Genomic DNA, 22803 nt, shown 5'->3' on the forward strand with positions numbered 1-22803 from the left:
TACATTTCAAAAATTAAAATCAGTAGTTAATGGCATGCAGCAAAAGAAAAAAATAGATCATTTAATAGGACTTCATCAAAATTAAAAACTTTGATGCATCAAAGGTAATTAAGAAAGTGAAGACAGCCTATAGAATGGAGGAAATATTTGCAAACCATATTTCTGATATGACTCTGTTTTCCAGAAGATATAAAGAACTCTTACAACTCAACAACAAAAAGATAACTTGATTTAAAAATGGGCAAAGGGGTCTTCCCTGGTGGCGCAGTGGTTGAGAGTCTGCCTGCCAATGCAGGGGACACAGGTTCGTGCCCCGGTCCGGGAGGATCCCACATGCCGCGAAGCGGCTGGGCCCGTGGGCCATGGCTGCTGAGCCTGCATGTCCGGAGCCTGTGCTCCGCAACGGGAGAGACCACAACAGTGAGAGGCCCGCATACCGCCAAGAATTTATTTCTCGGCTCTCTTCTATTCCATCGGCCTGTATGTCTTTCTTTGATAAGGGTTTAATATCCAGAATATACAAAGAACTCCTACAACTCAGCAACAAAAATTAACCCAATTAAAAAATGGGCAAAAGGACTTGAAAGACATTTCTCCAGAGAAGGTATACAAATGGCCAACAAGCACATGAACTGATGTTTAGTATCAGTAGTCATTAGGGAAATGCAAATCAAAACTACAGTGAGGCACCACTTCATATGCACCCCCTAGAATGACTTACAAAAAGGAAAATAATAAGCATTGGTTAGGATGTGTAGAAAAATTGAGCCCTCATACATTGCTAGTGGAAATGTAAATGGTGCAGCTGCTGTGGAAAACAGTGGTTCCTCAAAAAGTTAAACAAAATTACCATATGACCCAGCAATTCCACTTCTTGTATATACCCCAAAGAATTAAAAACAGGTACTCATATAAACACATACACATACATATTCATAGCAACACTTTACCAAGGCCAAAAGGCGAAAACAGCCGAAATGTCCGTCAACAGATGAGTGGATAAGCAGATAATGGTGTATATACATATGATAGAATATTATTCAGTCATAAAATGGAATGAGGTACTGACCGATACATGCCACAATGTGGATGGACCTTGAAAACATTATGCTAAGTGAAAGAAGCCAGACACAAAAGGTCACATGTTACATGCTTTCATTTATATGAAATAACCAAAATAGGTAAATCTATAGAGACAGAGGCAGACTGGTGGTTTCCAGGGGAGTGGTGGGAGGGGAAATGGAAAGCCACTGACTAATGGGTATGGAGTTTCCTTTTGAGATGATGAAAATGTTTTGGAACTGGATAGAGGTGCTGGTTGTACAATATTGTGAATATACTGAATTGTTCACTTTAAAATGGTAAATTTTATGTTATGTGAATTTTACCTCAGTAGAAAATAGGTTAAGAGCATGTATGGTCTGCAATCAAACAGACATGGAATTGAGTCCTGGTTTTTGCCGCCTATTAATTCTGTGACCTTAAGTAAATTACTGTATATTTTGTCTTCTATAAAATAGGCATATTAGGGGAATTCCCTGGCGATCCAGTGGTTAGGCCTTGGCACTCTCATTGCCGGGGCCTGGGTGTGATCCTTGATCTGACTAAGATCCTGCAAGCTGTGTGGCACAGCCAAAGTAAAATAAAATAGGCATATTAGTACTTTCTCAGAGGATTTTTGTTAATATTAAATGAGATAGTATATGTGAAATACAGTATTTAATTATCCAGTGAATATTAGTGTTAATTGATTTTTCTTTTGCTGCTGCTATTGGTTTTTATTTCACTCTTCATTTGTAGAATGGAAATAATAGTGTGGACTAGGATTGTTCTGATGACTTAATGAGTTATCTATGCAAAGGGCTTAAAACAGTGCCTGGCACATTGTAAATTCTCAAAGTATTTACTAAGCTATTACTATTAAATGAAAGGATCTTTAGAGTGAACTTTTTTGCATTCTCCATTTTCACATCCATATGGAGATGTCCATTATGGAAAATGGCCTTTTCAAAATTTGTGCTGTTAATGACAGAGCTAGGACTAGGTCTTTTAAATTTCAGACTAAGCTACATTCAAAGGATTGTAGGTATGCGATTCCTATTTCCTCTCCTGGTGTGGTAAAAACACTTGATTTTCACCTGTTAAAAACCACAGATATTGATCATTTAGCTATAAGTTGTTGAACTTTGGTTATCTGGAGTTTATTATATAGGTTGTTTCTGCCTGCATTAATTACTATTGATGTGTCATCAGAAGCCAAGCTTTGGAAAACTGATATTTATAGTGACTAGAAGTTGCAGTTACTTTTCTTGCCACTGGATGGTGCAACATCATTAAGGCAAATGTTTTGCCTGATATTGTTTCTCACTTTCCTGAGCAACTGAAAATTGATAAACGAATTAGACTGTGGTAAATTGAAATACTCGTTTGAACTGGGTCCCAGGAATCTGTAAAAAGTGGGGATTTCCTCTAGTATATTTTTACATAAGCAAAAGCTGGAAAAGAATCGCTGGTTGGATCAAACCCTATGATTTTGCTCTAGTCTGTGGTAATTTAACAAATGTTAGTGTTGCAGGAGAATCTGATTCTTCCTGGCAGAATCTTAAAGGGTGATAGGTTTTCCTAGCTTCTCTTGACAGCTGAGTTATTGATTTTGCCCTAATTTTTAAATTGTATCAGAAAGTTTTCTAGGGCTTCGCTGGTGGCGCAGTGGTTGAGAGTCCGCCTGCCGATGCAGGGGACACGGGTTGGTGCCCCGGTCCGGGAAGATCCCACATGCCGCGGAGCGGCTGGGCCCGTGAGCCATGGCCGTTGAGCCTGCGCGTCCGGAGCCTGTGCTCCGCAACGGGAGAGGCCGCATAGTGAGAGGCCTGCGTATCAAAAAAAAAAAACACCTTTTCTACTCTATCTTAAATATAGGTTTTTCCAACCTATGTTTGAGGGTGTGGAAAGTACGTGCTGGAGTGACTAAGGTATTTACTTGGGAAAAGTGCACAGTTGTAAAAGTTGTTTTTGAGAGTGACTATAGAAAAAAGGCTGGAAGGAATGAGACTGTAGGGGTGGCTTGGGGCCATGCTAGAAGTTCGGTGATCAAGTCGGAGTGTTTGTGTAGTGGAGAGAACATTTGTAAACATACCTCCTCCTCTATTAACCTAATTTTTGTTTCTGTTAATGTAATAGCTACAGAGTTTTAGAAGTTAGTACTTTAAGGCCTATGACAACAGCAGCAGCAACAATAAATCCTTGCCCCATGCTCACTTGTGTGTTACCTTTCCCAAACATTTTTTGGCCTTTACTTCTGATATTCAACCCCATATTCCCTAGTCATATGTTTTTAACTTTTAAAAAGACTAATTTGAGAAATTTCCTCTTGTTGTTATGGAAGATGAGAATTGGAATACTCTTAATACCATGAGGCATTCTTGGTTCCTCTCCCTTCATCTTCTCAAATAGTTATAACACATTTTGTTAACTGCTAAACCAAGTAGTGTACCATAATTGCATTTCCTTTCTTGGACAGTTTTCTGTTTTTACTGAGTTTACAGTCCCTTTATTGTTACATATGCTTAGATTTCAAGGCACTCATACTTTATCCCAAACTCTACAACAGAATTGCCAGACCGTCTGAACTCTTCTTTTCATTTAAATTCCATTAATACCATTTCATCCCCTCCTTCTCTTAGGAGGCATACCTCTTGGCACTTTCTCTGCATTTTAGCATTTTATTCTGTCCTGTTGTTTTCTTTCCTCATTCTCTCCTGACCTGGTTGCTTCTCTAGGCCAGTTTGAACTGCCCTTTACATCACTCTTTTTTGGGGGGTGGAAGGGTGTGCTGCATGGCTTGCGGATCTTAGTTTCCCGACCGGGGATTGAACCCAGGCTACGGCAGTGAAAGCACCAAGTCCTAACCACTGGACCACCAGGGAATTCCCTATATCACTCTCTTTGCTGAATTCTTTTTCTTCCTATTCTTGGTAAAGCAGTCTCTCCTAGTAGCTGTCTTAGAAAAGATGCACAAGAGCTAAATATTTTGAGATCTTTCATCTTTAGAAATGCCTTTTTTTAAACTTTTATTTGATTTTGGCTGGATATAGGTTGAGAATACTTTTTTTTAAATTAATTTAATTTTGGCTGCGTTGGGTCTTCGTTGCTGCGCGCAGGCTTTCTCTAGTTGCAGTGAGAAGGGGCTACTCTTTCTTGCAGTTCACGGGCTTCTCATTGCAGTGGCTTCTCTCGTTGTGGAGCCCTGGCTCTAGGCGTGCGGGCTCAGTAGTTGTGGCGCACGGGCTTAGTTGCTCCATGGCATGTGGGGTCTTCCCGGACCAGGGCTCGATCCCGTGTCCCCTGCATTGGCAGGTGGATTCTTAACCACTGCGCCACCAGGGAAGTCCCCTAATTTTCTTTGAAAGCCCAGTGGTTGAGGGGGAAAAAAGGAAGAGGGAATCACTGCAAGCAGCAGATGGTTGTACTTCCTTCCACCCATGTTCACAACTGGCGAGGGAGGAAAGCACTGCAATTCTACCCCACTTCAACCCATGTCCCCTGCTTCGGCAGGCGGACTCTCGACCACTGCGCCACCAGGGAAGCCCCCGAGAATACCTTTTATTTACCTTTTTGTATTCTGGATTCTAGTGTTGCTGTTGAGTAGTTCAGAGTTGTTATTCTTGATTGTTTAATATGGCCTGGTTTGTTTCTCTGCAAGCTTTTATAATATTATCTTTTTTTTTAACATCTTTATTGCGGTATAATTGCTTTACAATGGTGTGTTAGTTTCTGCTTTATAACATAGTGAATCAGTTATACATATACATATGTTCCCATATCTCTTCCCTCTTCGTCTCCCTCCCTCCCACCCTCCCTATCCCACCCGTCGGTGCTCAGTCACAAAGCACTGAGCCGGTATCCCTGTGCCATGTGGCTGCTTCCCACTGGCTATCTACCTTACGTTTGTTAGTATATATATGTCCAGGTCTCTCTCTCGCCCTATCACAGCTCACCCTTCCCCCTCCCCTATAATATTATCTTTATTCCTGAAATTTATCTTTAGCCCTGACATTTCATGATGATATAATTTGGTATAGATCTTATTTTATTCATTATGCTAGACACTAGGTGAGTCTTTCAGTCTAAAATAGATTCCTTTGATTCTGTTTTCTTGCATAATTTTTAGATTACTATTTTCTGTGTGTCATTTTCTCTGTTCTTTCTTGAACTTCTGAGTTAGATGTCAGATCTCCTGGTATGATATTTTGACTTATCATATCTCACGTATGTTCCATTCTTTGTCATTTTGTTGTATTTTTTGAGAGATCTTAATTTTCCCTTACAGCCTTTCTGTTGAGTATATTATTTCTGCCTTTTTAATTTCCAGGAGTTTTCTAGTTCAGATTACTGTTTCTTCCCCCCACCCCCCCATCTTGTTCTGAGAAGATAAAAAGAACTATACCTTTTCCTCTGTATTGCCCTTGTTTCCTCCAGGCTTCCTTTTTTGTTTGTTTTTGCTTTTTTATTTTGATATCTCATTGGAACTTTGTCCTTCATGCTTTTGCCTGAAGCTCTAAAAAGCTGACTGGAAGCTAAGTAGGCAGGTGTGGAGCTTGTCAAGTGGTGAGTTTCACCCTAAAGGTGAAGTATCTGTGTCTTTTCTCAGGGACCCTTTTATTTTCTCTAGAAAATGTCATTTATCTGTTTATTCAACAGTGATTTCTTGAATGCCTGCTTATATGTCAGGCATAGCTCTAGGTGCTGGGAATTTAATAGACTTGAACAGATAAAAATCCCTACCCTTGTTGGATCTTATATTTGGCAAAGGGAGGCAGAAAAAGGAAAGGAAAAAGTAAATATATACAGTATATTTAAGGAATGTTAAAGATTAAAAAGTAAGGAATAGGGTTAAGGGAGTATTAACAGATAATGGACATGGGGTAAGGGACATGAGGAAAAGTTGCAGCTTAGGGTATGTTAGCTAGGGGAAGGAGCTCTGATGGAGAAGAAAGTATTCCAGGATGGGAGAACAGTATATACAGAGGCCTTGAGGTGGGAATCTGCCTGACCTGTGTGTGGAACAACTTGTGGAAGCCAGTACCGTTAGCTAGAGCAGAGTAAGATGATATAGAAGATGCTGGGACTCCCCTGGTTGTCCAGTGGGTAAGACTCCACACTCCCAATGCAGGGAGCCCAGGTTTGATCCCTGGTTGGGTAATTAGATCTTGCATGCATGCCGCCTGCCACAACTGAGGAGCCCACATGCTGCAACTAAAGATCTCGCATGCCACAGTGAAGGCCCAGTGCAGCCAAAATTTAAAAAATAAATAAATAAGTAAATATTTTTTTTAAAAAGATGATATAGAAAATGCTGAGGTCAGAGTGAACAGGGGAGAGGTGGGCAGAATGTGTAAGACTTTATGGACTATTTTAGGGACTTTTGCTTTTAGTCTTTGTGAAAGATTTGGAGATAGCCAGTAAGCAGTTGGGTATCTTAAGTTTGGAGTTAAGGGGAGCAGTCTGGGCTACAATATAAAATTTGAGAGTTGCCAGTGTGTACATGGAATTTAAAGCCATAAAATCAGGGAAAAGACGTTCACTCCAGTTTTTAGAAAAGTTAGATGAGAAACGAATAATGAAGATTGACGAGTGGCCGGAGAGGTAGGAACACTAGCAGAATTTTTGTGCAGAAAAGAATGAAGAACTGCTTCAACTGCTGCTAATTATTTTGAGGATAGACAACATGAGATGGAGAGGGAAACTCATGGAGTCTAGGATGAGGTTTCTGTCTTGAACAGTTAGGTGGATGGCTTAAAACAGTCTAAGTTCTTGGAAGTTTTCCAGTGTTACCTGGTTTCCATCACAAAGGGTTTAGAACTTTCAGACTGTCCTAATTTCACTTCTATTCAGGAAAGTTTTCTGAAATAGTATTGGTTGTCAGGTTTGTCATTAAGATTAATTAACAAATTCTATGCCTAACTGGGATTGTTCAGTCCTGTTCAGAGTTGTTCTTGACAACCAGGTCATTTTAGGACGATTTTCTCAGTAATTCCTAGAGAAACAAAAATATGGGCTGTAGACATAGTCTGAGGTTTGTAAGTGTCAGACAAATGGCCCTCTTTTTTTCTTTTAATTGGGTATGGGAAACAAGCTGAAAGTGCCAAGTTGAAGATTTTAGTTAAAGAGCAGACAGATCCTGGGGAGCCTATAATACTTTTGCTTCATGTACTGTGACACACTGTGTTACTAGATGCATAAACATCTAGTACTTTTACACTTTCTAATTCATTGACCTGTTCATCATTATGAAATGACCCTCTTTATCCCTGGTAGTATTCTTTTCTGGAAACTAGTGAAGGCTATGTTTTTTGCTAATAGGAAACATCTTTTTATTCTTTTGCATTAATATATTAGATATTTAAAAAAATTTTTTTAATTTCCTAATTGTAAAATCTCTGTATATAACTATTTCTTCTACTCTCTTGGATCTTATATCACACAGGTTTACAGTTGGACACTTTTGCTCAGAATTGCATACATAGTAAATTTCCAGAACCAAACAAATTTTGAAAGTGTGTTTTTACACCAATTAATTTTAGTATAGCCATGTTCAGAGCCATAGATACAATTTACCTTTTTTTTTCTTATGTTGTAGGAATAGACTTTAAGATCAAAACAGTTGAATTACAAGGAAAGAAGATCAAGCTACAGATATGGTAAGTAATGCTAATTTATTCACTTTATGTAGTAGAATGTTAAGTCCCTGAAGGTTAGGCGGTGAAATCATTCCTTGTCAACTGTTTAAATTCTAGGAAACTTCCCATTCTAAGCAAGTAGTCAGGTGACCTTCTTTCAGTGATGTAAAAAAAAATTGTTGCCATGGACTTCGGAGTCTGTGAAATCTGGCTTGAGTGTTTTTTACCTTTTCTACTTACAGTATGAACTTGGGTAAGTTACATACCACTGTGAGGCCCTTATATCTTCATATGTAAAATGGAGATAATATCACCTATCTCAAAGGATTGTTATAAGGATTACATGAAATAATCTAGGTAATGCCTTTAGCACAATACTTTGCTCAGAAACACTATATAAAAATTAATATAATCTTTTTGTTGTTTGGAGAGTCTTTAAGCTAAAAATGTACTTAATGTGTTTATAACTTTTTATAGGCATTATTATTTTCATTAGTTTGTATAGGATTTGCCCCATAGAAGCACAATAAAATTCTTTAAATTTGTATGCAGGTATGAATCATAGACTTTAAAATTATAATAGCAACATTTTTCAGTGAATATTAGGTGATCACAGTGACCCTGTGAGAGATATATTATTCCTTTTTAAAAAAAATTTTCCTGAACAGCCTTATTGAGGTATAACTGGCATACAATAAACTATACATATTTAAAGTATACAGATTGGTAAGCTTTGACATATATATAAATCTGTGAAACCATCACCACAGTCAAGATAATGAACATATTCATCACCTCAGAAGTTTCCTTAAGCCTCTTTGTAATCTTGCCTTCCTATCCCCAGTCCCCAGGCAACCACTTTTCTACTTTCTGTCACTATAGACCTGTTTCCATTTTCTAGTACTATATACAAATGCAGTCATGTAATGTGTTATTTTTCTTTGTCTTTTTTGAGGGGAGGGGTCTGACTTCTTTACTCAGCGTAGTTATTTTGAAAACTATCAATGATTTTATGTGTATCAATAAGTTCATTACTTTTTATTGCTAAGTAGTTTTCCATTGTTAAGATAAATCACAACTTGTTTATTCACCATAAAGCTGCTACAGATCTTTGTATAGGCAAATGCTTTCTTTTCTCTTGGGTTATTCCTATTTTAAAGATAATGAAATGGAGGCATTTTGAAATAATTTAACCAAGGTCATACAGCGTGTAAATAGCAGAGCTGGGATGCATTACATGCTCAGAATGCAGGGTCGAGAGTGACATTCGTAATTGCTATACTGCCTCCTATAAATAGTAGTTTGTCAATTGATTTTGCTGCTCTTTCCAGTAACTATCGTTTTTCTTTCTTCATTGCCAGTCAACAGTTGTGTTAAATATGAATTCATGTTAATCTTTGGTTTTACTGTAATAGGACATATCATAGAGTGGTTATGAGGACTAGTGATACATGTAAAGCACTTAGAGCCGTCTCCAGTGCATAATTAATGTTCAAGAAATCGTAGGTATTATTATTTGGGGATCTCTCATGTTGAGGCTAGAACCCTAAGAATGGTAACATTTTTGAGCAGAGGAACAAGTTAGCAAAGGAAATTGCAAACCCATAGTTGGAGAGTTAGAAAGGAGAATTAGGAGAGAACAATGTCCCAGAATCCAAAAGACAGTTTCAAAAAGTTAGGTATAATTAGAAGTTGGGTATGTCTAACCAGAATGTCTTCATTACCTGACCATGTAATTAGAAGTACAATCTTTATAACATCTTTAAAATTTAATACAAATTTAAATAAAATCTAGACATTTTAAAGCATTTCCTAAATTTAATGATTCTCTTTGAAGCACAGCCCACTTGATGATCATTGATTTTTTCTTTTCTTTAACTGGGAAATAACCCAGCAAATGAAAAATGCCTCATATTCTATTTCATTATAATTAAAGTGATCTCAAGGGAAAGGATGTCAATTACTTATTCTGAATTTCAACCAGCCCCTCACATCTTATTCTGACCTTGTCCCTATATAACATTTGTGTTTCAAGCGCCCTCCTAGGCCTTGCCAGACTGATGGCTCTCTTCTTAACTGTATCCCCTTTGTATAGGGGGTACAATTATTATTTAAGCCAATAATTCTCAAACTTTTTTGACAGTAGGTAAGATACATTTTACATTGTGACTCTGTGACTCAATATACATGTACATGTATATGTGTGTGTATATAACAGAAACAGGAGCATACAAAACAATATTTTTTAAGACATATTTTTCTTTATACAATATATAAAACCTTTGCCCTACTGAATATGTCCTGTTCCTCCTCCTATACTCTGTCCTCCACACTTTCCCTTCTATTTCTTGACCTGTGGCTTTAAACATTTTTACCTCCTCTTACCATTTTAGTTTCTGTAGCTTTTAGAAGTAAAGAGTAACACGTAACGCTTGTTTTTAAAAAGAGAGCCTTCTTCAGAAGGTGCTGTTTTGAAAAAATAAGTCCTCCAGTGTAGCCTTCAAGATTAATCTAGAGGGGCTTCCCTGGTGGCACAGTGGTTGCGAGTCCGCCTGTCGATGCAGGCGACACAGGTTCGTGCCCCGGTCCGGGAAGATCCCACTTGCCGCGGAGTGGCTGGGCCCGTGAGCCATGGCCGCTGAGCCTGCGCATCCGGAGCCTGTGCTCCGCAACGGGAGAGGCCACAACAGTGAGAGGCCCGCGTACTGAAAAAAAAAAAAAAAAAAAAAAAGGTTAATCTAGAAAAGATTTCTAGTGTACCTATAAAATCAAGTATAGCACAGAAATGGCAACATTTATAATTTAGAGTTTAATAACACTTTAGAAGGAAAATTTGATGTAGTTTAGGTTTTCATGTATACAATTGACTGCTTTTTTAATTTATTTATTTTTATTTATTTATTTTAATTTTTATTTATTTATTTATTTTTGGCTACATTGGGTCTTCATCGCTGCATGCGGGCTTTCTCTATTTGTGGTGAGCGGGGGCTGCTCTTCTGGTGTGCGGGCTTCTCACTGCGGTGGCTTCTCTTGTTGCGGAGCATGGGCTCTAGGCACGCAGGCTCAGTAGCTGTGGCTCGCAGGCTCTAGAGCGCAGGTTCAGTAGTTGTGGTGCACGGGCTTAGTTGCTCCGCGGTATGTGGGATCTTCCCGGACCAGGGCTCGAACCTGCGTTCCCCGCGCTGGCAGGCAGACTGTTAACCACTGCACCACCAGGGAAGCCCTGCTTTTAATTTTAAATATACATTTTCTTATAAAGGTTAGGAATGAGTGACTGGTTAAAATTTGTGATTAATAGTTTTCAAGAGGTTAGCATTATGCCAGCTGATTTTGTTTTTTTTGCTTGAGTTGATATGCATGTTAATATTCCAGGGAGAAAAAAAGTCATGTAGCTCCAGGTTAAGAGATCTGCTGGGATATGCTGCAGTGATTCAAGAAAGCTTTTAGGAGGAAAAACCCCATTACTCTTAACTTATGATGATACCAAAATTCAACATGCTATTCTCAATTTCAGCACTTTGCTTCCAGTTGCTACTAAAAAGCACAGTGATTTTTATCTCTCTTTAGTTTGAATGAGTATATTCAGGTTCTTGTTTCAGCATGAAAAATTGTTCTGTGATTGAATATTAATTTTGGAAACTTTCTTTAGTCTGTGCTAAAGCTTTGTCTTATTTTTCTTACTCGAATGGTCTTCACTCATTTCTTTCTAGGAATCTTTTAGGTTAACTGTTGCATAAGGGTCTCACCTGTCCAAGGCACATGTGTGTGGGCCTGAAACCAGCTTGTTTGGCTGATAGAGAAGCAGCTAGCTATGGTTTTTAAAATCCCAGATCTCTAGAAAGTTTCTACCGAAGTGTCTTTTGCTATCTACATTTTCCGTAGAGTAGTGGGTCCTGCCAGGAAAACAGTCATAGTGAGTTACTTTAAGCCTGCCTTTTCTGTTTTTTTCTTTTTTGTTATTTTTGAGGTTTTTTTTTGGGGGGGGGGTCAGAAATGTTTGCCATTGTCAACATCTGTATCTTGTACCAGTAGCAGATTTTAACATCAGCACAGTTACCAGAAACCAGTTAGTATCATATTGTAGAGAAATTAAACATTTACCTACATAAAATGCCAGATACACGGGAGCCGTCTTTGAGTTTTCCCATTCCCTTAACCCCAACATCCAATTCAGCAAGTCTTATTGATTCTATCTCTAAAATATGTCTAGAATCCAAATACAATCTGATGTCTCCGTTGTTACCCCCTAGTTCAAGCCACCATTACCTCTTCTTTGGACCATTGCAGTAGGCTTTTAATATTCTAACAGGTCCTTACTTCCCCTTTGCCTTCTTCCAGTACTTTTCCCAGGTAACAGCCTTAGTAACCTTTTTCAAATATAAATATGATCATGGTTGTCATTCCTTCCCCTATTTATAACCATTTTGACTTTCCATTGCATTTCGAATGAAAGCCGAAATTCCAAATCCAAACTCCTTTCTACAGTTTACAGAGTGGTCCCCTGCCCGCTGTTCTGACCTCCTTTTGTGCTCCCTGTATATATAGTCTCTCCCCACAGCTGATCTCCTTTCAATTCCATGAACATGGCAAGCTCTTCTCCAGTTTAGGACCTTTGTACATACCCTGTAGATCCCCCTTAACCCACCCAAGTGTAGCTAGACTAAGCATTCTGAAGTACCACTCCATTCCAGAGGCTTCCCATTTCAACAGAAATAAATTTGAAAACTCAGGTTCTGGCTACTGCCCCTTCTGACCTCATCTCTTACCAGCTTTGCTCCAGCCACTGTGGTCATTTTTTCCTCTCCTGAACATGCCGAGCATACTCCCATCTGTGGGCCCTTGTTATTCACCTGTTCCTTCTGCTTTGCGTTCCCCGCGCTGGCAGGCAGACTGTTAACCACTGCACCACCAGGGAAGCCCTGCTTTTAATTTTAAATATACATTTTCTTATAAAGGTTAGGAATGAGTGACTGGTTAAAATTTGTGATTAATAGTTTTCAAGAGGTTAGCATTATGCCAGCTGATTTTGTTTTTTTTGCTTGAGTTGATATGCATGTTAATATTCCAGGGAGAAAAAAAGTCATGTAGCTCCAGGTTAAGAGATCTGCTGGGATATGCTGCAGTGATTCAAGAAAGCTTTTAGGAGGAAAAACCCCATTACTCTTAACTTATGATGATACCAAAATTCAACATGCTATTCTCAATTTCAGCACTTTGCTTCCAGTTGCTACTAAAAAGCACAGTGATTTTTATCTCTCTTTAGTTTGAATGAGTATATTCAGGTTCTTGTTTCAGCATGAAAAATTGTTCTGTGATTGAATATTAATTTTGGAAACTTTCTTTAGTCTGTGCTAAAGCTTTGTCTTATTTTTCTTACTCGAATGGTCTTCACTCATTTCTTTCTAGGAATCTTTTAGGTTAACTGTTGCATAAGGGTCTCACCTGTCCAAGGCACATGTGTGTGGGCCTGAAACCAGCTTGTTTGGCTGATAGAGAAGCAGCTAGCTATGGTTTTTAAAATCCCAGATCTCTAGAAAGTTTCTACCGAAGTGTCTTTTGCTATCTACATTTTCCGTAGAGTAGTGGGTCCTGCCAGGAAAACAGTCATAGTGAGTTACTTTAAGCCTGCCTTTTCTGTTTTTTTCTTTTTTGTTATTTTTGAGGTTTTTTTTTGGGGGGGGGGTCAGAAATGTTTGCCATTGTCAACATCTGTATCTTGTACCAGTAGCAGATTTTAACATCAGCACAGTTACCAGAAACCAGTTAGTATCATATTGTAGAGAAATTAAACATTTACCTACATAAAATGCCAGATACACGGGAGCCGTCTTTGAGTTTTCCCATTCCCTTAACCCCAACATCCAATTCAGCAAGTCTTATTGATTCTATCTCTAAAATATGTCTAGAATCCAAATACAATCTGATGTCTCCGTTGTTACCCCCTAGTTCAAGCCACCATTACCTCTTCTTTGGACCATTGCAGTAGGCTTTTAATATTCTAACAGGTCCTTACTTCCCCTTTGCCTTCTTCCAGTACTTTTCCCAGGTAACAGCCTTAGTAACCTTTTTCAAATATAAATATGATCATGGTTGTCATTCCTTCCCCTATTTATAACCATTTTGACTTTCCATTGCATTTCGAATGAAAGCCGAAATTCCAAATCCAAACTCCTTTCTACAGTTTACAGAGTGGTCCCCTGCCCGCTGTTCTGACCTCCTTTTGTGCTCCCTGTATATATAGTCTCTCCCCACAGCTGATCTCCTTTCAATTCCATGAACATGGCAAGCTCTTCTCCAGTTTAGGACCTTTGTACATACCCTGTAGATCCCCCTTAACCCACCCAAGTGTAGCTAGACTAAGCATTCTGAAGTACCACTCCATTCCAGAGGCTTCCCATTTCAACAGAAATAAATTTGAAAACTCAGGTTCTGGCTACTGCCCCTTCTGACCTCATCTCTTACCAGCTTTGCTCCAGCCACTGTGGTCATTTTTTCCTCTCCTGAACATGCCGAGCATACTCCCATCTGTGGGCCCTTGTTATTCACCTGTTCCTTCTGCTTGGAATGCTTTTTATCAGATCTTTGTGTTGCTGCCTTCTCTCATTCAATCTCAGTTCATTGTTAGCCTCTGAGAGAGGCCCTGCATGATGACAAACTAAAGCCACCCCAGTCCTTTAGGCACTATCATGTTTATCTTAGTTTATGTTTGTCATAGTATTTTTTTAGTACCTAAATTTACCATATTTTAAAAATGTGTTCATTGTTGTTCCCCTCACTAGAATGTCAGCTTTTTGAGGGTGGGGATGCCATCTGTCTGATTTGTGGTTATGTAACCACCCCCTACAACAGACCCTGGCAGATACAGATGCTGAATAAATATTTGTTGACTGAATGACTTTGTTTGATTGGTTTCTGTTCATACTTCACTTCTCACTTACCTTAAACATCACCTCTATAGAGGAGACCTCCTTGATTATCAAGATTGCTTCCTCCCTCCCCTTTATGTCATTCTTCATCACTCTACCCTGTTTACCTTGTTAACATTTATCACAATTTGGAATTACATATTTATTTACTGTCCCCACTGTAATGTAAGCTCTGCAAGGGTAGGTATCAGGCTTTTGACTTTTGACCCACTTTGGGCGATGAAGACGAGCATAAATTAAACTCACAGTATTTTGGGTGTAGAGAAGTTGCATATCTGTGAGGAAATCCAGGGCTTGTTAAAATAAAACTCAATGTGAGAAATTTAACATCCTAATTTATAAAGTAAATAACTTCCTTATGTTACCAAAAGCACAAAGTTACGAAATTTGGGGTCTCTGCCTTGCCGAGCAGCTTGATGTTGTCTTTGGCCTGTTCTGGTACTGTCAGTGTCCAGACTAAAAATAACTGTCATAATAGCAGCCAGAGCACACGGCTTCTTTGACCCTGTGTGTGGGACTAACAATTAAGGAAATAAGCTCTTTTAGTTCCTAGGAATATATCACTCCTTTCATTATAGGATTTTACAACATTCTCTTAGCTGTGCATCTGTCATTTTATGTAAGGAAAATTCTATTGCCATTGATTCATAATTTCAGAAATCTGATGATACTACATAGGCTGAGAAGAAAAAATTTTTAATAGGAGAGGAAAACCAAGTGGTTTTGAAAACAGGCTCAAAAACCTGTAATATGGGACATAAAAAGATAATGTGAATATATACAGTGTTTAATTGCTCTTCAGATAATAAACACCTGCTTTTGCTGATTGGAGTCAACCTGCTATCTTTAGACTTGGGTGTATGTGTTTTAGGTTTTATGCAAAGCTAAAAATAATTTGACCATGAATTAGCAGCTGTGGCTATTTTTAGCCCTGGGCAGAGGGTCACCAATTAGCCTAGAGGTAGTGAGGCAGGGACTCCCTTTCTGGTTTGAAATAAATTGTTGATTGCATTAAAAATTGGTAGGGATTGGTATTAGGAGGATCCAGGAAAAGGATAATTTTAAAAGACTTAGCAAGGAGAGCATATAAAAAGAAGGAAGAGGGCTTGTAAGAAGTTTTGGGAGATGGAGGAGACAAAAATCAAAGAACAGATGGAGTAGTATGCCATCAGTCAAAACAAAAACTCTGATTTTGTTTTGAAATCATGATTACTTTTTCAGAAGGGCCATTAATATTTCAATATCTTTTTGTCAGTATTTCATAACTAAGCAGCATAATAATATAAAAATAAAATTTCCTCTCCAGGTGCCATTGATTTAGATTTAGCTAAGTAGTTTCTTTGCAGTGTGTTTTTTCTTGGTGGAGAATTTAGTCATAGATTTGACACAAGTGTGTATATAATTTGCTAGTTGTGTGGTGTGAATGAATGAATGGAGCCATATGAATACCTGGGTGTAACAGTGTTCCAAGAATGTTAGACAGTGTTGGGGGTGGTATTCATAGCAGAATGCTGTGGAAGATTTTTTCCCCTAAATTGTTATTACTTATGATAAAAATTGAAATGCAAGTTTTCTATCCCTCCTACATTATAGCTGTTAGACACTACTGGAAGCCCGGTCCTGTAAGTTCTTTGTCTTGGATAAGTAAATTTTTTTTTTTTTTTTTTTTTTTGCGGTACACGGGCCTCTCACTGTTGTGGCCTCTCCCGTTGCGGAGCACAGGCTCCGGACACGCAGTCTCAGCGGCCATGGCTCACGGGCCCAGCCGCTCCGCGGCATGTGGGATCTTCCCGGACCAGGGCACGAACCCATGTCCTCTGCATCGGCAGACGGACTCTCAGCCACCGCGCCACCAGGGAAGCCCTGGATAAGTACATTTTTAGCCTGGATTTTAGGTAGGAAACTTTAACCCCTCTCTAATGGGATAGAATTATTAGTTAATTTATACTTCTTTTTGCAATTTACAAAAGAACTAAACTATTTCTACTGTGATAGGACAAATTTTTATTGTTTTTTCATGAAAACATTTATAATTACATCTGTTTTAAGGCAACTTGTAACTAAATAGATTAATAAAAGATAAAATAAGAATTTGGAATTGAGAAAAATGTAAATATACTGTCTCTAAAGGACAACTCATTTGCTATGCTTAATTTGTAAAATTTACCTATAAACTTCTTGGCGTCCAACACAAAAATGGCAGGGAGGGAGGGCTACCAACAAGAAAAGTAAGTTATTCTTTTCAGAAATAATGTAAAGAAAGCAGGAAAGAACAGGTCATAACTAATACACAATAAATTTTCATAAAGCTATTTGTAATGATTCTAATTTGTTGACATAATATTGAGATAATGGAGATAAAATTATGGTCTAAGAAGGTATATAAATACATAAATACAAATGCATACATGTGCGTGTCTGTGTGTGTGGCCTTTTAGTAGTCTAACCTAATTTCAGGATGCAACATAGAATTGATAGCAAGTCTATTAGATGATTTTTCTTAAATGTCATTTTTTTGGATAGGTATTACATTACCTCCTAACTCTGCTTTTGTACACACACCCATTTTTAACACAGTAGACAGAACAATTTTTTTTTAAAACCCAGATTAAGTTATTTCTTTTCGTAAAACCCTCCAATAGACTTCCCATCTCACTCAGAGGAAAAGCTGCGATGCTTGCCGAGGCCTACGTGATCTGCACTCCTGCCCCACCACCTCTCTGATCTCCTGCTAGTCTGGCTTCACTCCTTCCATTCCAGTCACATTGATCTCCTTTCTATTCCTCAACCATGCCTCAGGACCTTTGCACTTGTTCTTTCCCCTTCTTGGAACACCGTTGCTCCCATGTATTTGTATGGCTCACTTCCTTATTCCCTTCACTTCCTCTACTCTGTTTAAAATTTCACTTGTTTGCACCATCCCCAGCATCAGCCCCTAGTCTCTTTACTTTTTGTCTTCTTGGCACTTTGCACCCTCTGAAGAAGTGTAATTCCAGAAATTAGTATGACAGGGCAGAGATTCTCTTAAGAAAATTGAAAAGTCCAGCCAAATCTTTAACTTGGCTAAATAAAAAAACATATTATATTACTTTCATACAGAAATAGGCTTCAGGCAAAGCCAGGGTTTTGCTTGTGAAGCAATTTTGTTTATAGCTTAAACACACACAACTATTAACTTGAGAGAGCTCTGAATACCATAGACATAGAGCATCTCTATAGCGATGGTTTTGACTTAGGACTTTTTAAAAGCACAATTAAATTTTGGGTCACATATAATTATATTATTACGTTTGCATAATTTTATACTATAGATTCTTTGGGGTTATCTATAATAAATACAAATTAATTATAAAATTTTACTTTAGTTATCCCTACTACTTTGCTTGTTTAAAAAAACCCCAAAGATCCAGGGAGGTTAAATATCTTCAAGGTCACTCAGCTGGAAGGATTGGAACCTGACAATAAAGTTGGATCTGACTCCAGACCCATGTTCTGTGTGTGTTCTTGCATAATGCCTAGCACATGGTAGACCCTCAGTATATATTTGAATTGATGGATAAATGGATAGGTGTCAGATATATGAACATATAATGCACACTGTGATTAAATGTAAGGAATATTAATGTATTGGTAGTTCCTTTTTTTCGCGGTACGCGGGCCTCTCACTGTTGTGGCCTCTCATGTTGCGGAGCACAGGCTCCGGACGCGCAGGCTTAACGGCATGGCTCACGGGCCCAGCCGCTCTGCGGCATGTGGGATCTTCCCAGACTGGGGCACGAACCCGTGTCCCCTGCATCGGCAGGCGGACTCTCAACCACTGCGCCACTAGGGAAGCCCTGGTAGTTCTTTTACATTCCTTGCTACTCATATTTTTAGACATATAAGCACTATTTTTTAAAATGTACGTTTTTAAGGGTCACGTAACTAAATTGGAATGCCTTGATTCTAAAATATAATAAAGGACTGCTAGGTAAGATTCTGAAATACTGACTCATTAACAAACATTTGAGTGTTTATTCACCATGTAGATACTGTGGATTCTGCAGTGAACAAGACAGACAAATCTCTGATGGAACCTACATTTTAGAGGACATGGAAGACAGTAAATAAATCTGTAATAAGTGCTTTGCAGAGAAGTAAAGCAAGGAGATGGAATAGAGAGAGACTGGATGACTATTTAAATTGGATGGGCAGAGAAGGCTTCTGATAAGGTGATGGTTAAAATGCAAAGATGAGGTGCCAACCATGTACAGGACTGTGGACACAGCTAGTACAGAAGCTCTCTGGTGAGACCAAGCTTGTTAATTTGGAGACATGAAAAAAATGTGGTTCTAGCTGTCAGGGAAAAGAGTGCCTCAAAATTTGGGGAGCGGGGGCTGGTGAAAAGTACAAATCCTGTAATACTTTGTAAACTTCAGGGTAAGGATTTTGGGATTGGTTCTGGTTATAATGAATCGCCATTGGAATTTTTAGTTTGTTTTTTTAAGCCTAGTCATGTTTTCTGTTTGTTTACGTGTTTTGTAATGGCTTTATTGAGACATAATTCACATACCTTATAATTCACCCATTTAAAGTATACAATTAAATAGTTTTTTAGTATATTTACAAGGTATATTCACCATGATCACAATTTTAGAACATTTTCATACTTCTGGAAAGAAACCCATACCCTTTAGCAGCCTCTTTCCATCCTGCCCAAACCCTTCATCCAGGGTAACCACTAACCTACTTTCTGTCTCTATAGATTTTCCTATTCTGGATATTTCATATAAGTGGAATTATATTACAATATGTGATCTTTTGTGTCTGATTTCTTTCACTGAACATAATGTTATCAGGGTTCACCCATGTTGGAGCATATATCAGTACTTCGTTCCTTTTTATGGCTGAATAATATTCCATTGTATGGATATACTACATTTTATTTACCCATTCATTAGTTGATGAACATTTAGGTTGTTTCTACTTTTTTTTTTTGCCAGTTCTTTCAGATTTTCCACATAGATGATCATGTCATCTGTGGGCAAAGACAGTTTTATGTCTTCCTTCCAAACCTGTATACCTTTTTTTTTTTTTGGTGGTACGCAGGCCTCTCACTGTCGTGGCCTCTCCCGTTGCAGAGTACAGGCTCCGGACGCGCAGGCTCAGCGGCAATGGCTCACGGGCCCAGCTGCTCCGCGGCATGTGGGATCTTCCTGGACCGGGGTGCGAACCCGTGTCCCCTGCATCGGCAGGCAGACTCTTTGGGAAAATATTCCCAAAGCATATAACCTGACAAAGGACTTACATGAAAAAAGAACTCTCAACACTCAATAGTTAAAAAAAAAGGGGGTGGGGGGGGAACCATCCAATTAGAAAATAGACAAAAGAGGGAATTCCCTGGCGGTCCACTGGTTAGGACTCTGTGCTTCCACTGCAGGGGACACGGGTTTGATCCCTGGTTGGGGAACTAAGATCCTGCATGCTGCACTGTGCAGCTAAAAAAAAGAAAGAAAATAGGCAAAAGACACGAATAGACATTTCACCAGAGAGGATGTATGGATTGCAGATAACTACATGAAAAAGGGTATAACATCATTAGCCATAGAGAAATACAAATTAAAATGAAGATGAGATATCACTGCATGCCCTATTAGTACAACTAAAATAAAATATAGTGAGAACACCAAATGCTGATGAGGATGCAAAGAAACTGGGTCTCTCATACATTGCTAGTGGGAATGTATTAAAGTAGTATAGCTACTCTAGAAAGGTCTGGCAGTTTCTTATAAAGTTAAACATATACTTACCATCTGACTCAGCAGTAACATTTCTGGGTGTTCATCCCAGAGAAATGAAAACTTATGTACACACAGAAACTTGTACACGAATGTTCATAGCAACTTTATTTGTAATAGCCAAAAACTAAAAACAACCCAAATATCCTTACACCGGTGAGTGATTAAACAAATTGTGATGAGTCCATTCAGTGGAATACTACCCAGCAATAAAATGAAACAGACTAGTATTACATGCAACAACTTGGGTAGATCTCAAGGGCATTATGCTGGAAAAAGTGAAAACAGCCGTTTCAAAAGGTTGCATTATGCATGATTCCATTTATATAACATTCTGGAAATGGCAAAAGTAGAGAAATGGAAAACATTATTAGCCAGGGTGTAGGGACTATATAGGAGGTAGAGAGAGGAGTGAGTGATACAACAGTTTTCTGCCTTCTTTGTGGCAGTGACTACACAACTCTATACATGTGATAAAATTGCAGAGAACAGTACTCTAATAATGTCTGTAGATTGTACCAGTGTCAATTTCTTTTTGTACTATGATGTAAGATGTTACCATTGGGAAAAACTGGGTAAAGGGTACACAGGACTTCTTTGTACTGTTTTCGAAATTTCCTGTGAGGCTATAGTTATTTTAAAACAAAAGTTTTAAAAAGAAGTTTTCTGGGAAGGGGAACAGAGAAATGCAGTGTTAGTTGGAGGGATGTGGGGTTGAGAGTGGGGTTTTTTGTTTGTTTGAATTTTGCTTTTTTTTAGAAAAGATAGGGGAGGGACTTCCCTGGTGGCGCAGTGGTTAAGAATCCGCCTGCCAATGCAGGGGACTCGGGTTCGAGCTCTGGTCTGGGAAGATCCCGCATGCTGCGGAGCAACTGGGCCCGTGGGCCACAACTACTGAGCCCGTGTGCCACAACTACTGAAGCCCACACGCCTAGAGCCCATGCTCTACAACGAGAAGGCACTGCAATGAGAAGCCCGCACACCACAACAAAGAGTAGCCCCCGCTCACTGCAACTAGAGAAAGCCCGCGCACTGCAACAAGGACCCAATGCAGCCAAAAATAAATAAATTTTAAAAAAAGGGGGGGGAGACTTAAACATGTACATATGCTAATTATAATGATCCATAAAAAGAAATTGGTGATGCAAATGAGGGAAAAATTACAGGAGCAAAAGATCTTAAATCTTTGGCTTGAAAGCATTGAAAAATACTACTATTTACGTATTTCTGTCCTGTTATTTATAAATGAGGTTATCTTTACAACTTTTTGTAAATGATTCTAAAGATAAATGTGGCTGTACTATGGTGTAGTCCTTTAATGTTCTCAAAATTCCACAAGCTTTTGTATTACATTGTGGAACTAGATCACTAAATAAATGGAATTCCAAGAGTTTTTATCACACTTGCTGGTATTCGTCTTTAAATAACTTTAAAAAGAATTTTATGTCACTTTGTACTGTCCCTTTCAGATTTTCATCCAGTATTGGTAGGTTGTTAACTTAGACTAATAAGTATTTGCACATATATATGTTTACAAATAACCTTAATCGTATACTATTTAAGAATTAAATGAGTGGTGATTCTATTTTGTTTTGTGTCATATAGTGGATTTTAATCTCTATTTTACCAAACTAGTCTACTGTTTTGCCCTTTATCTAGAACTTAGTAATCAGATGCTCAGTGCAAATTATTGGTTGTTTATTTCAGGGATACGGCAGGCCAGGAGCGATTTCACACCATCACAACCTCCTACTACAGAGGAGCAATGGGTATCATGCTAGTATATGACATCACCAATGGTAAAAGTTTTGAAAACATCAGCAAATGGCTTAGAAACATAGATGAGGTAAGACCTAGAAATTGCGTAAACCCTACATAAACACACATTTGTGTCCTTGGTTAAGAAGAATAAATATTCCAGTTGATCTTATAGTGTTTGCTATCATTACTATTGAATATTTCCACTTGTTTACAGGGTAATGTTATTTTTTGCCTAGCTTTTTCTTAAAATTTTGGGCAGATCTGTTTTGAACCCCATCCAAGGCAATTACCAGATTACCCAGAAACTCTGTACAGTCATCTTATAAGATGGCCCCAAATAGAAGCTGCCAGTGGTTTTACACACCTGTCTAAATGAATTCTTTCTTGGGGAATTTTTATTGAATGAATGAATTACATTTTCAATAGTAATTTTAAAAACGTATTTTTGGGAATTCCCTGGCAGTCCATGGGTTAGGACTTGGCACTTTCACTGCTGTGGCCCGGGTTCAATCCCTGGTCAGGGAACTAAGATGCCACAAGCCATGTGGCATGCCAAAAATAAATAATAAATAAATAAAAACGTATTTTTAAGTTATGGAAGTACCGTATCACTGCTAGACATTTTGAAAGATACAGAGTACTAATACAGTAAAATGCTAA

At 38.5% G+C, this 22803-nt stretch overlaps 1 protein-coding gene across 1 annotated transcript in view; it reads left to right on the top strand.

Moving 5' to 3' along the window:
* The window catches only part of RAB10 (RAB10, member RAS oncogene family), a 77734-nt gene that overhangs the window by 45522 nt on the left and 9409 nt on the right, over positions 1–22803 (top strand). The window contains exons 2-3 of the mRNA XM_007470795.1: positions 7640–7700; positions 22090–22228. Of these exons, the coding sequence (XP_007470857.1) occupies positions 7640–7700; positions 22090–22228 (200 nt within the window). The remainder of the gene's footprint in view (positions 1–7639; positions 7701–22089; positions 22229–22803) is intronic.

This window comes from Lipotes vexillifer, unplaced genomic scaffold (assembly GCF_000442215.2).
Source record: "Lipotes vexillifer unplaced genomic scaffold, Lipotes_vexillifer_v1.1 scaffold717, whole genome shotgun sequence".
Classification (NCBI taxonomy): domain Eukaryota; kingdom Metazoa; phylum Chordata; class Mammalia; order Artiodactyla; family Lipotidae; genus Lipotes; species Lipotes vexillifer.